This window comes from Azolla caroliniana, unplaced genomic scaffold (genome assembly GCF_043228905.1).
Source record: "Azolla caroliniana isolate FFs.n. ecotype wild unplaced genomic scaffold, voAzoCaro1.0.p SCAF_14, whole genome shotgun sequence".
NCBI classification, from domain to species: Eukaryota; Viridiplantae; Streptophyta; class Polypodiopsida; order Salviniales; family Salviniaceae; genus Azolla; species Azolla caroliniana.
Window position 1 is genome coordinate 15,880,765 of NW_028230449.1, and position 15,934 is coordinate 15,896,698.

The window sequence follows — 15,934 nt, forward strand, 5'->3', positions numbered from 1 at the left end:
GTTTAGGGTTTAGATTCTGGTGGTAAGTAAGGGAGAGTGTCGAGGTTTAGGTTTAGGGTTTAAGGGATTGATTAGGTTGTGTGGCTAAAAAGAGAGTTTAAGGTGGTGTGGTGTAGTTAATAGTGAGTGAGTGAGAGTGAAAGAGAAACTTTCTTTGGTTGTAGCCCCCCCCCCAAAGAAAGATTACTTTTGGAAGAAGAAAGAGAATAAAATGCTAAGAATATGTATGTATGAATAATGAGAGTGTGATTGGATAGATAGATAGGTAGATTTATGTCTGTCTGTATGTAGAGTAGATAAACCATGGGTTTATGCAGCCTCATGGAATGCTGCTGCACTTGTTCCCCTACCCTGCACATTCAGCCCCGTGCTGAGTCAGGGTCAGGGTCAGGGTCAGGGTTAGGGTTAGGGTTAGGGTTAGGCTCATGGACAGGCACAGGTAAAGGTATAGGTCCAGGACTAGGACTAGGACTAGGATTAGGATTAGGATTAGGGTTTAGCTGTCGGATTCCTTCCTCATTGCACACCACAGGATTAAGCACATCAAGGACGCTTGCTGCAGCTGCGCCACTTTGGGGAAACAGCCAATCCTCGCTCTCCGCTCCTCTAACTGAAACCCTTCAGACATTCGGGCAGACGAAGCCGCGGAGCCGCGATGAATGGGCCTTAGTAAAGGCAGCGGATGACGACTTTGAGGTTGAAGAGGAGATCGAGTTCGATGACGATAATGACAAGGGTGAAGATGATGAAGAAGACCTTCAGGATTTTGAGACAGATTATGACGTTATTGGAGGGAGGCTGAGTAGTGACTCAGAAAGATACCTTGAGAGCGACTCATTTATCTCTACTAGAGGTGAACCCGCGGAGTCCATTGTTGATTACAAGATCAATGAAGACGAGTTCCACAAACTCTCGCTTCAGCATTGTGACTTCTTTATCCGTAAAGTCCCCGATGCTGATGAAGATATGTATGATTTCCGAGAGGTATCTACTTCTTGTATGCATGCTATTTACATATGTATGTAAAACGTTCATACCTTTGACGACCTTTTTATTTATTTATTTCTGAGAAACGTCTACTTCCCACCTATATGTTATCTACAAATGTGATACTTCTGATTCCTGTTGTTTTTTTGGTAGCCTGACCTTTGTTTTTGAAAAGCATGAAAAGTTAATTATTATACCTACCTGATGTACAATTAACCACACAAGACCTATAAGCGATACACCATCTGTCTGAATTTTAAGGAGGCTTAAAGCTTCCTTTAATTGTCATTTGAGGTGCTAGTGTGGATGTTGTCAGATAGCCTCTTCATAATGAAATCCATTCCTTTTTCCATGAGCAAAGCATTATTCATTTTCTAAAAATTTGTTGAGGGTTACAAAACTTCGATTTTTGGATTTTGATCTTCCAGACACCTCATCACAGTCATGATAGTCTAGATGATACAATCAATATTTCATGCAGATGTATGTAACAGCCCCTGACACAGATATTTATGCAATTCCAAGGACAGATGGAAGGTTGCCAAAGAAAGTGAGTGCATTTATCCAAATTTCTCTTTTAAAATGAAATGCTAATGTGCACCGTTTTTGAGGTGCTCCGTAGTGTTTCACCAGTGGAGCATCAGGCAAATCACTGAATGCTGTATTGACTTGTCATGTAAGATAATTCATTTTTTATCTTAATGTGTGCAGCCTGTACGTTTGACTAAAAGCAACTTTGAGCACTTATGTGTTACAGAGCTACCAGTTGAAACACTTAGATCACCTATGGTCAAGGATGAAAGACAAGTTATGAAGGTTAGCAATTTGGGTCTACCAACAGGGAATTATGCCTGTAGGCTTGATGTTTCTTGAATTGTGTGCTTTCTTGGAACATTCATTGGAATATCTTGTAGTTAATTCACATTGCTTTCAAGGGGGAACTTAATATAGCAAGAATTTGAATATGTTAATTGGTGCAATTTGAAGTATGATAAAGAAAGTTTGCTTAAAAGCGGCATTTGTCCAACGGTGGGCTATTAACTGATCAACTTAAGAAACTGTAAAATCTATACTGCACAGCTAACAAAACTTAAGTTGCAAAAGAGCGTATACACGAATTGGTAGGAAATTGTCGTATCAAATATATACAATACAATGCTCCATCCACTGATGTGATTCTGTACTGTAGCTCAGATGGCGATGAAGAGCTCTATCTTCCTAGGGTATTGGATGCTTAAAGGAGTCAAATGGGTTCCTTCTGCTGTATTTTAAGATGTCTTTAGACAGACTAATACTGAGCTAGACAGTACTTTCTTGGCCAGAGGGAAATATCCTAATTAAAGTTGGCATTAACTACCCCAGGTTTCGACCTGGATAAATTAAAATACAAAATTTAGAAATAAATTCTCATTTTTCTCTATCTTCTTTTGTCAAATGCTATAGTCACAGTCATTATCACTATGTGGACAGTGGAAATCAATGATTGAATAAATTATGTAGAGATATTGGCTATAGGCCACGTTAAATGTTAAATCATCACATTGGGCTTGGTATAATGGATCAAGTACAGTTTTTTGTAGAAATTTTTTCATAGTAGGTTGGAGATGGGGTAGTTCTGATGTATTAGAATGAGATTTTCATTTAATGGACTATTCTATGACTAACTAGAGACTACTGCCGTTTGAGATTTTCTTCATTTTGCAATTTCTTGAGTATTTTGTTGATTCTTAAAAGAACAGTTCTCTTATTGATATGAATATACTATTATTGCAGATTTTTCTAATGAAGCACTTAAAGAATAGGAGAGCAGATGCTTGGAACTTTGTACTAGATTTTGAGCAGATCTATGTTATTGATTCCAAGTCACGATCTATATCAAGGGCAAAGGTTACGGTTAGTGTTTAAACTTACATCCCATGTTAAAACATAATAGGAATGGGTTAAACAATTTGTATGTTAACATTGACTCTTCTGATGATCATTTCTATACTCTGAGATCTCGCTCCTGTCAAAGTCCTACTTGTGATAAAAACATTTACGCAGGCCCTACATGGCCTACTATTATCACTAGTAAATATATAAAGGCTCCTATACATTCTTCAGCAAGGTTAGAAAATTATGTTTACTGATGTGAAGGCTTCCCTATATCTAGAATACGTCAAAATGGGCTTGTTACAAGATTAAACCCCTTGCATTTTGTTGATGGAACATGATGCTTTGTTTTAACTCGACTTATTTTTTTATATCAATACCTATTGGAGGGTGCCAGCTCCAGACCTGCACTCTCTTTCATCTTTATTATCTCTCTTCCTAGATTCTTTTCTTTTCATGTTATTTACTTTTATATTTACTGTGTAATATATTTTTTATTTTGATTTGTTCTCAAAGACGAGACAACACTTAAGATGTAATCTCTTATTTGGTCTTATAGGCCATTTTGGCCTCTTAAAAGACGTTAATATATCTTTCTTTCTTTCTTTCTTTCTCTAGAATCTGCAACTCTTTAAATGCCTTCTTTCTCTAGAATCTGCAATGGTTTAAATGCCTTCTCTCTCTTTCACTTTTTCCAAGATATTCCTTCTTATTCCTAGTTTATTGTACCTGTTTGGTAGTACAAGAGTCACTTAACTACCAAACAACCATTTCACCCACATTCCAAAATTTTGTATAAATAGGCTATACCAGCCTCTCTTTTAAGTACTTTACTTTTGCTGCTACTTGAAAACAAGCTCTACTCTTTGCAACCATTTTTGCTACTACTGTCTAACAGTCTTCTCACAGCTTGGCTGTGTCTATTTTGTTCTAACAACTGTTCCGCTGCTGTTATTAACAGCTTTTTCACAATATCAACGGTAATCTCCTAAACAATGCAGCACCAGCATTAACTATGCTATGCTGGTGATTAATCCATTAAATTAAATAATCATCAAGATTATATGGATACTTGCTTAATTGGTGACATTCTCCATGAAATCAGAATTTAGAATGGTATTTTACATGGGATAGAGTTTTAGAGTAAAGGCAGTTGTGTCCTCTCCACTTGAGTGCGCAGGTCCTGTATTTAGACAGCAACGCATGTTGAGGTTAAAGGCTATTGTGCCTTGTCCATTGGTATTGTACCCATTGTATAGTGAATAACGTGCTGCTCATGTTGCACCCCTACTTGGGGTGATTACGCATCTGCTTCTTTTGAATCCCAAATGAGCTTCATAGCGTCATCATGTGACCTGTGTATTCGTAGTGTCACACTTTCTTCTTCTTTGATAGTGACTTGCTCAGCTCAACTGGAGCCTCATGAATATGTACCATCAAAGCATGATTGATGAACACAATACTCTTATTGCTTTGGCATTTGGTGGGAATCTTGACGACCCCCGAGGAAGATTCCGTAAAGATACTCACAAATTTGAGATTCTATAGGGGATCATTATAGTGTTTCACATCAAGCAGAGAGAGAAAGCACCACCATCTATGTGGGGCGTTTAGATGGAGGAGAGTTGGAGCAGTATTAACAATAAATAAGAGAGGCAAGGGAAGTGGACTGGAGAGCATTCTCTTCATCCGGGGGGTGTTGGGTTTATTATAGAGATGTATATACTGGGCACATTAGTGGTATTAGAAATTTTTTCATCTAAAGAATATCGTGGCTTAATACAATGGACCAAGCATCATGATTATAAATGTAAAATCAATTCTTCTGGAATATTCAAAAAGTTGTTTCGTCGATGAGGTATGTGTGTTTCATCTTTCTTGATAGGCAGAGATTCCTACATTTCCTCCATGCCTCATTTGTAGGTATTTTAGTGTAAATAATCTAGGTTAATGAAGTCCTGAATGCCAGTCTATGTTTTTCATTGTTTTTCTAGCTTATGTTTGTACCAACCAGTAACATTTGTTTCCCTGGTTTTCTAGTTAAATGTTCCTGGTGGAGTGAATCGCGATAGGAGTCAAGAGGTTTTGCTTGTTCATGATGATGGTACTGTGTTCACGGTTATACATCAGGTATGCTTGATTGCATTATATAGGTTGTAGTTGTGTGTGAATATTATAATGTTGAATGTGGTTTTACTATATCCTCGATCCAATATTTCCCAACCAAATTTCTCTAGACAATGGATGCTAGCTTTTTTCAGTGCGCATGCTTAGTTTTGCCTCTTCAATATTCCTGCTGTTGCTGTTTCTAAATGGAAGGACCGGTGTGTAATGATAGACTTGGAGCAAAAGTGACAAGAAAGGGAAAAGGGCTGAGGTGCAGATAGATAGATTCTATATCGTCTTCAGAGGTCAAATATGACCTATGAGGTGCAGAGAAAACACAAGAGAGGAAGAAGGTTCATGGAGGTTTTTGGAGCCCTCTAATAATCTATTTTGTGGGGGGGCATAACTATATTGTTTTACTAGAATGTGACTTGAACCAGCTCACATTGGCCAAGTGACTCAAATATGTCCTGGAAGCTCTTAAGAGAGCATATTGAAGGGCCTTTATAAATATACAAATGGAGAATTCTTGGACCTTTATACCAAGCAACCTCCTATTTACAAGGCTAAGTAAGCTCCTTGAAGCTATGCAACTTCCACCAGCCGCCGCCGATGTTAATGGTGTGCCTTGAGAGGTCACTTAATGAGAGCATCCATAGGATTTTGTTCCGTGCTGATTTTATTCAATAATATAAGACTATCATCTATTGCAGCCCTGATGATGTGATACATTACAGCATTGTGCTTAGTGTGTGCATGAACCATGGATTTGTAGCCAAACATATAACGTGCTGGCTATCACAAACAATGTAGGATTTGTTTCCTCTCCGATTGACCAAGTTCATTGTAGAGACGTGCTGCCCATATGAATTCTTTGGAATCCTTAGTCCTAGATAATGCAACAATCCTCTGCAACTAGAACCCTACGAAATTGTATCATCTCCAAGTACAAATACATGTGAGTGGACTTCCGTGTATCCATGTCACCTGCCATATCAGAGTCACAGAAATCAATTTATTTCCAATGGAACCTTCCCATAACCTAGATATTTACTTTTTGTCCCCTTCAAATATCCCAAAATTGTTTTATTTATTTATCTTGGGATACACAAAATAATAATTGTTGCCTATCCCTCTTTATCTGCATACCCAATACATATTCAGCTAAATCTAAATTTTTCATGGCAAAAGCTGATTTTCTATCCTCAGTCGTAAATTTACCCACCTATTCGGGATGCCACTCTTACCACCCTTGAGCGAGTCAACCAAGTCTCAAGTATCATTTGCATGCAAAGCTTTTATTTCTGCTTGCATTACCAGCTCCAACTCACTCTTTTGCTCACATGACCTAGTTTCATTTAATGTAAGAGCTTCACCCTCATCAATCAAAATATTGTATTGCTAGGAGAGATCATATCTTTTAAAGGCCTTCTTAATGTATTAGACCTGCTAGTGGACATGGGATCTACATCAAGAGGGACCTCAGAACCTAAACATTAGGCCGCTATCCATCATTTACAGCCTTATTTTCAGCATTATTCAGCATTATGCATGTAATGGCTGTCCAATTTTTGACAGCAGTTCTGGAAGAAAGAAACTATGCCTGCCTCTCCTTAGATGCTCTAGCTATGTGAGCAATCTCAATTTATATATAATGTGAAGAAACTGCAAGCTGTCTAATCACTACAAAATATTAAATGGAATGTCAAATCATGTTCTTGCATGGTATGATGTCCATATAATTGCTGAATAAAGCACTGAAATGTAGTACTAATGACATAAAAGTGGCTATAGTTGTTATATGCTTATCTATGCATGGGTCTGTACATACTAACATTCATTGTCTTCAGCATTAGCTAAATCTTGGGATCTTAGGAAAGTCTGTATTATAACAGCAACTAAAATCGGCAAGTCTTTTTATGCTTTATAGGAAACTCAAGGATAATATAGTCTGCATAGAGCATTAAATGAACAATTATACCTCCTCATGTGATGTAGTTGATAGTCTCATTGTCCACCAACAGTCTGATTGGCACCATACTCTACCAATCATCTCATAGAGATTAAATTCCCCGAATCATAGGGATTCTCAAATATCTTAGGTACATGAAAAGCCATTGTAGTAGGAAAATGAAGTATCTTAATTTCAAATTTGACATTCTATCATCCTGCCACTTCATCCTTAGTGCTCTAGTAATCTATCCTTGATGATCACATACTTCATAGCTTCACCTGAGAGCTCCAATAGATTTTTGATTCCCCATCTTTAAACCATTCATATTGTCAAGCAACTGTTCTGGCAATTATTCTGCATGCTTAGGACTTGTTTCTAATAGCATGACGTGATACTAGTTGGGATTTCCCCCCCAATTGTCTACGTGGGATTTTCTCTATCTTATATTAAGTGAGATAGTGCCATCCCACACTTGAACTCTGGAAAGCAACACTCGAACCCACCATAGCATGGAATAACATCAATCTCACTTCCCATTCTCAAGTATCACTTTGGTTGTGTTGATTGTCAAACATATAATAACTAATTCAACTTGCTTGAAGTTTAGACTCATACTCTCCACATATTTGTTGATGTTACATTAATACAAAGATATTTGAAGCTTTGCACCTCTTGTATGTAAAAGTGGGGTAGTGCCTTGGTTTTATTAGCCTTCTGATTTTGACAGAATGTTTCCAATGCATTAAGTGTTTGGGCCATCATATCCTCTCGTCTTTTGCATCCTTGTTTACTATTTCTTCAAGTTTATCAATGCATAGATCAAAGAGTGTGGGCTCAAGCAAACTTTGAGAAACCACAATTTATTTTCAATTAGCAACTAACTCGCTCGTATTAGAATTAGAATTAGAATTTTTATCGTCCATAAAGAGGCCAATTTTGACCTATGGGACCAGAGTATACATATGTTCTTGATATGTGTCTCCTTCCTAAGGAGGGGTATTCATACATTGAAGCACAAAGTCTCTATGTGTGAATAAAGCATGCACATATGAGCTCAACCTTCTCGGTGGTGTCTTAAGTATGGCACTTAAGTTATCACTCCCTCTTAGTATGGCAACATATCTTGAACGAATTGCACTATATGTTGAGCATGTGAAGAGCAAGTGACATTCATCCTCTACCATGCCTTCGTTGCATACTTTGCATGTCTTCAAATTAGTTACATTTTGATACCATGATGCATCTTCAATACCGAACTTGTGAGATCGAGTGCGAAGTAGTGTAAGGGCTCTATGAGCATTACTACTCATATTGGTAATGAGATAAGGTTGGATACGATCAATAGACATTCTTGCTTTATATTGAGACCAACATTGAGGGTTGACATTTGCAATGTAGTATTCTAGCTTTGTCCTCTTAGCATCATCCCATTTCATTCTTAATGATTCCACCAACCTTTCCTCAATCATTACATATTGCATAACATTGCCCGAAAGCTCTAAAAGATCATCCAAACCCCATCTTCTAAACCATTTCTTTATGTCAACAACCCAACCTGATGAGAGAATCTTACTTTTATAATTCTTTTGTAGCTTACATCCAACATTCCAAGCAAGATGTGCTAATCGATGATTCGGCATATTCTTGACTTTTATAACGTATTTATATACTTTTTGGAGTGCCAATAGTTCTATCACTATGGGTCGAACACTTGTTTCCAAGAGCATAACCTGGTAAGAGGTAGTGCATTTAACTCCTAATTGTCTCCTTAAAAACATCTTTTGAATTTTCTCAATCTCATTCCATGCATTAAGAGTGATGGTGCCACCCCATACTTCTACTCCATAAAGCAATACTTGAGTTACCATGGCATTAAACAACATTAGTTTTACTTCCCATCCACAAGTATCACTTTGGTTGCATTGGTTCTCTAGAAGGTAATATGATTTCCAACTGGCTTGGAGCCTAGAATCAAAGCATGCACTCCATTTATTTGTGGCAGGTACATCAATACCAAGATATTTAAAGCTTTGAACAAATTTTATGTGTTCACCTCTATATGTGAGCATAGGGTAATGATGAGGTTGGATGGTTTGCACTACCATCATTTTTGTTTTCTCCACATTCACTACTAGTCCATTACAATGGTGAACTTCTTCTAATACCACAAGTAAATTTTGCATACTATCAACATCATATGAGAAGAGTACCACATCATCAACATATAGAAGCAATAAGATAACATGTTGCATCAATTTGGGAGCATTCAATCCTTCTTCTCTTGCAACCTTATTTACCACATCTAATTTATCAATACATAAGCCAAAAAGTGTGGGTGATAGTGGACATCCTTGCTTGACCCCCATGTTACTTAAAAAGTGCTTTGAGAATCCATTATCCATTTTTAGTTGGCATTTTACTTGTTCATATAGGCGTGCAACAACAACTTGGTACTCTAATGGCATGTCTTAATCCATTTGAGATATATCTTACATTCATCGTCAAACCAAGAATTACATGGAAAACTACACGTCTTATGCCCACCCACATCCCTCTTAAAGTATTGATACCCAGCCTTAAGGATGATATCCTTCAAATGTTGCCAATTTTCTTTAACATTGTTGCTTAGAGAAAAATTTAATAGATGGTTCTCCACTTCATTTCAATACATCTTAGCTTTTTCGTAGCAAGGTCAGATGATACATCTTTTTTCATCTTTCACTCCATGGCATCTATTGGTGAAATGTGGAATTGCAAGCTCTAGGTATAATGGCTTGTGCTCCGAGTCTGGAGATAGAGAACCAACTTTAAACACATTCACCAATGATAGATCACATGCCAACATTAATGCATAATCAACCACACTTCCTCCACTCGAGGATGGTAAACATGTGAGCACATTTGTCAATGGGAATGCCTTTATACCATTTAGGATAATCAAGTTTGTGCAATTTAACATATGTATCAAAAGTTTTCCATAATCAGACATGACACAATCCTTTGAGTCACGCAATAGACAATGTTCTACTACATTTTCTTCAAATGTCTCCATGTTTTGGAAATTTCCAATTCTTGCATTCAAGTCTCCCATAATTAAAACTTTACCAAGCTTCTCAAATGAAAGTATATCATGACATAATTCTGTAAAAGGATCATCACAATCTAACCCAAACCTACTATAGTAGTTTGAGTCTTTGTGAGGAATGTAACATGCAACTATATACAACTTCTCTTTCCCCAAATTAACCTCTATCCATATGTATCTCTTATAGTCATCATATTTGCATACTTTGATAGAATTATCTAAGCTCTCATGGTAGATACATGCTATCTTGGCACGCCGAATATTCCCTTTGGAGTGAGGCGATATCGATTTTATGAGGTAATCGTCTATCTTAGGTATACATTTTGCCTCATGCTCCCATGTTTCAGCCAAAAATATAATATCCATACCTTGACCTGCATCATTGAGTCCTAAACCCTTATTCTATGGATATCCTCTACAATTCCAAAACATTACTTTCAATCGTGAAGCACTTATAGTCCCATAGGTCGTTGTTTGCTATGCCTTTTGATTTGCTTTCCTAGATGCATATGCTTGCCTTCTACGTTCTTGCTCTTGTGGAGTTCTATCCTCCGTTACAAAAAAACTTGTCCCTTTTAAGTACACCTTACTACTATCTAGAATCATTGCCCTTTTACGTTCAACAAGGATTGTACAAACAATAGCTCGAGATGACTTTCCCTCTAATTGCTTTTTGCCAACCCTATGTGCGGCATATATAATAACATCTTGCATAGCAAAGTGATCTTCATAAAATTCCATAATATTCTCTCCAAGACATAATGCATTCTCTGTTTCATTCTCTTACATACCTCTAATGACAATATTATTCTTTCTTCTTTAGATTTCATATTGCTCCCTTGCATCTAACACATCCATGATATTAGAATGCCTTTGCGTGATTTTCGGTGTTTCTTTCAAGGGAACATCTTTCCACCTTGTCATGATCACATCTTCCTTCCCTTCAATTGTAGATTTTATTTCGACATTTTCCTTCACCAAAATATCTTTTTCTGCTTCAAGACTCAACATTTTTCTTTCTGTTTTAGGCATTCGATTAACTTGCATTTGAATAATCATGTTCTTCATTGCATGTCGTTCTTCACGCAAAGCTTTAATCTCCAACTTTTGCATTTCCATTGTATGTTGAAGAGTTAATTCTCTCTCCTTACAACTATACATTTCGCTTTGCATATGCATCACTATCTCTTGCAATGAGATATACATAGCTGCTATCTTTTCTATTGACAAAGTATGCATTTGATTGTTTGGGCTTTCAATCACATCATCATTGATTTTTACTCCTCTTGGCATATTTACTATTAATAAAGTAAAAGAAGAAGTAGAATGTACCTTTCAATCGATTTAGAGTTTCAAAATTTACCTTGAGTTTGAGGAACCGCGGGGCAAAGAAGGCTGCGGTAAAAAATGGTCATAACTTCTCACAACTATAACGGAATTCAGCAAATAAACATTCCTTAGAAAGCTCTCTAAAGGAGCTTTCTAACAAGCTATAGAATGCAAAAAACGATGGAGGGGGAGAAACGGGCACACAGAAGAAAGAAAGAGGAGGAGAAAGAAGGATATATTAACGTCTTTTAAGAGGCCAAAATGGCCTATATGACCAAATAAGAGATTACATCTTAAGTGTAGAGAGAGAGGGAGGGAGAGAGAGAGAGATAGGGAAGACTAGGAAATTGTAACAATGGGTTTTACATGCAATTAATATAAATGTGTGCTTTTACTAGAGAGATAGATAGATAGATTATATTATCATCTTACGAGGTCAAATATGACCTATGAGACCAAAAATATTATATTTCACGTGAGACATGTGAAAGTGAGTAGCGACTCTTGATGTTCAAGAACTTTACCAATGAATGTTGCAATCGAGAGTGCACATTGTGGTTGTGAGAGAAGTTTGTGCAAGGATTGGACTTGGTCGAAGATGTGTGGAAAGCATGGTCGAATATGATCAAAGGTAGAGCATTGTATCAAAGTGTGATACTCAGACTCTCGAACTTGCTTAGTGCAAAGTGTGTATAGTCGACCACTCTCATCACTTGTGCCCTAACGCCTTGTCTCATATTGCAATGCATGTGAGCTAAATCGCATGGAAGCAATGGCTTGAATGAGCTCTTACGTGTATTGATATGTATGGTTTCCCCGTTCCGTGAAGAATATGGTTTTGTAGTTAGGTACAACATGTGTAGTATAGTGTGTGAAGCGCGAGCCTTCACATTTTTCCCATGTCATGATATATTGGCTTTGCAAAAAGGCCTCATTTATAGAGGAATCTAGTGATGCATCATGAAGCAAATGTGCTGCATCCCATATACCAAACCACTTTTTCATATCTTGCATCCAACTGGAACACAAAATTTTGCTTTTATGTGTCTTTTGAATATTTTTGCTTGCTTCCCATGTGATTCTAGGAAGTCGATGTGAGGGACATTTTTGAATCTTAAGCATTTATTCAACAACCCTTTCCATGGCCATGATCTCAGCTTCCCTTGCAATTTTAGGAAGTTGATGTGAACATATAACCTTCTTATATATTCGGAAGATTGCAAGCATATATTCACTTGGCACCTTGAGTTTTTCCATTTGTCTCCAAAGATGCTCATGAGGTACCATATCAAAAGCTTTCTTAAAGTCTATAAAGCAACAATATCAACCTTTACCTCTAATGCGACTTTCATCCATTAATACTCGAAGGGTTACAAGGTGATCAATGGTGCTCTAGTGTTTTCGAAAGCCAGTCTGTTCATAAGATCTTTTACCAGTTCTTTTAGCCCATGCACGTATCTTTGATTCCATTATACATCCAAATAGTTTTGCCATTAGTGAGCAAACCATGATGGTTTGATAATTGTTTATGTTATTACATCTCTACCTTGATGGAAAGGTTTGATCCAATTTGTAATCCAATCGTATGTCATATCATCTTGCAATCTATGATTAAACATATCATCTATCCATGCATGTGCTTCCTTTCCTGTTTATTTGAGCATTCCAACCTTTATACATTGAAGATCGCTTGCCTTTTGAGAGGCCAATTTCATAAGTCCTATGCATATATCTCTGATTGTAAAGAAGGGAGACATATGTGAAATAGAACCATAACACATTATTTTTCCGGCAATAGATAGCTCATATAGATTCTTACAATACATGGACAAGTGAAGAAGAGTTAAGTTACCATAACTCTCAACACGTTTCCCCGTTAGATTTCCCCAAAAGCACATGCATGTTCTTTCTCTTGCGTTTGGAGAAATTGTTGAGTAACTTCCTATATTCTTCTTTCTTTGAATAAGCCTTTTGTACTCATGCAAATGCTTTTGGTAATTTTCTTTATCTTTAACTGCATCTAAAATCATAAGGCGCTTTCGAGCTTCATGTCATTCTTTATGAAACCATATTTTCTTTGAACTACGTTTCTTTATGCATTTCCAAGATGTGTGCGTGGTCGAAAAACATTCGTTTGTGCATGAGAGAATGACTTTCTTAAAAGCTTCCCATTTGCATTCTAGTGTGGCACCATGTTGTATCTTTTTCATTTGCATCCTAAACTGTCTTGGAATATATGGGCACTCGCTCAAGGTTCATCCTCAAGTGGGGTTGTTTATTATCTTTAATGGCCTTCTCACAATCAAACCTATGCATACACTTGAGGTCAATACATAAAGCCCTATGATCAGATTCCAGTGTCCATTCACCAATTGAGAACTTGTGTATACAATCCAAAATATCTTTGGAAAGTAGCACATAATCAATTACACTATTTCCATTGTATTTTCTACATGTAAAACCATTAGTGTTGGGCCATAAGGAGACACGCAATTCGGTACTATTGCTCATTTGTAGGAGTAACTTCCCAAATTGGTCCGGATCTTTTTCATCACTAAAAGAGAGGCTATACATTTGTATATCCTCTTGCATCCTTGGAAACTTCTTGTATAGGCATTCATGTCACCAAAGACAATAACTTCCCCTTTGGATTTGAAATAAGCAATATCATCTTCTACATTGGCAACATGTTGATCTTTATACAAAGAATCTCGAGGAGGAATGTAATATCCAACTACAAAAGTGGGCAAATCATTAGGTGGATATTATAGCCATATGCATTTATATTCATCATTTTTTATGATTGACATATATTTCTCTATTTCGTTCTTAATCAAACATGTTACCCCTCCTAGTCCTCTTCTTTGCCATCCCTCCTTCTCCAATATCAAAGAGTGTACACTATAGTTTCTTAAACCTTGAATCCTTTGAGTATCATGCTCCCATGTTTTAACAAGAAGTGTGATATCCGAGTCATCGGTGAACTCCTCTATGCCAAATCACGCATTCCATGGGTATTCATTGCAATTCCAAAAGCAGAGAGAGAGAGAGAGAGAAAAAGAAATAAAGATATATTAATGTCTTCTAAGGCCAAAATTGGCCCATGAGACAAATGGTTTACAACAAAAAATGGGATATTTACCCATTCATCGAAAGTAAAAAACAAAAATAGAGCTTTAAGCTAAATAGTTCTAGTAAAATAACAAACATGTTCTACAACGAAAATGATGTTATACTTTCGAAGAGAAGCGAGAGGTCAAAGGGTTTCGATGTGGATGTGGCCTGTGGCCCCAATGTAAAAGGTACCCCAACCATAGCTTCTAGTCGACATAGCTCACGTTCCCTTATCTTCTTAATCCTTTCTACTCCGTGTCGACTTGTTTTGAAGCCCAACATCCAAGGGTGTTTGGTTGTTCTTTGCGTTTCGGCTTCCTCAAGAGAGAGGCCGAGCGGCGTAAGTGTATTCACATTCATCGTCTCCCCTTGTTCCTGAAATATTACACTAGTTACAAGTTGATGAATAGTAAAAGGGTTATGGGTAACACTTTGTAATTTATTCTCCCTATGTTGTTTTAGCTCTGAGAGAGAGAGAGAGAGAGAGAGGACTAGGAAGTTGTAAAAGTGGGTTTTATATGCAATTAATATAAATGCGTATTTTTACTGGAGAGAGAAAACTTGGAAGTTGTAATAGTGGGTTGTACATGCAATTAATATTAATGTGTTTTTTCAGTCTAAAAGGAAGACACCTGATCAGCTTGTGCATGAAAGACATTGGAACAAAACTAAAACAGATTTAGACAACTATCTTCGGAGTTTTCGGGACTATCCTATTTCAAATTGGTTCTAGAGATATCACCTTCTCAAGTATTCATAATGTATTGTACATGGTTAGAGTATTGGAAATGCAGTGTTGAATTTTATTAATGTCATTGTTTTTATGTGCAGTCTGTTGAAAATACTTCTTTGTGTGCAGTCTGATTTCACCTTCGTTGCATCTAATCAAAACATATCTCCTTCAATGTGATCATAATTGAAATATATGTGCTATTAGAGATAGATGTGCTAATAGAGCAGCTACAAGTTTTGATTTGGAACTTCTGAGAATAAATTGTATGATTGAATTTGGGGAGATTTTACATGATTTAAGGGGAAAGGCCAATTCTTATTTATGGTGGTGCCAATCATGTGACATTTGTAGCTACTGTCAATTCAGAAATGCCTCGTAAATTTGCTAAATTAAAATACCCATATAGGATTAGTGCATTTTGAGCAAAAACAATGTGTTAAGGGTTACATGTTTTTAGATGGGTTTCTTCAATTATTGATATAATGAGAGTCTGGATGTGTCTTCAAGACATTGAGGCTGAAGGATCATGGCCTAGATTCTACTAGGGAAAGGATCCAGTTTGAGCATTAGGTGATATCCAATACCTTTTCCACACTTTAGTGACCCCATTGGCTTCTCTATGGGGTGCCAGGTGGTAGCAACCCTATCTTCAATTGATAAGAGTTTGAAAATGTCAGCATTTTCTTACAAAGTTCCTTTTAGTCCAAACAAATGTCAATAGCTGCTTTTCTATAACTGGCCTTCTCTATTAACT

The 15,934-nt window shown here is 37.0% G+C and overlaps 1 protein-coding gene across 1 annotated transcript; it reads left to right on the top strand.

The window, feature by feature from the left end:
* Nucleotides 1–273: 273 nt before the first annotated feature.
* LOC147855595 (PLASTID TRANSCRIPTIONALLY ACTIVE protein 6, chloroplastic-like) lies at nt 274–15,277 on the top strand. The gene is made up of 6 exons (XM_087330379.1): nt 274–984; nt 1,469–1,537; nt 1,699–1,803; nt 2,761–2,880; nt 4,900–4,989; nt 15,064–15,277. The coding sequence occupies exons 1-6, from the start codon at nt 304–306 to the stop codon at nt 15,178–15,180; spliced, it is 1,182 nt and encodes a 393-aa protein (XP_087186505.1). The 5' UTR covers nt 274–303; the 3' UTR covers nt 15,181–15,277.
* The last annotated feature ends 657 nt before the right edge of the window (nt 15,278–15,934 follow it).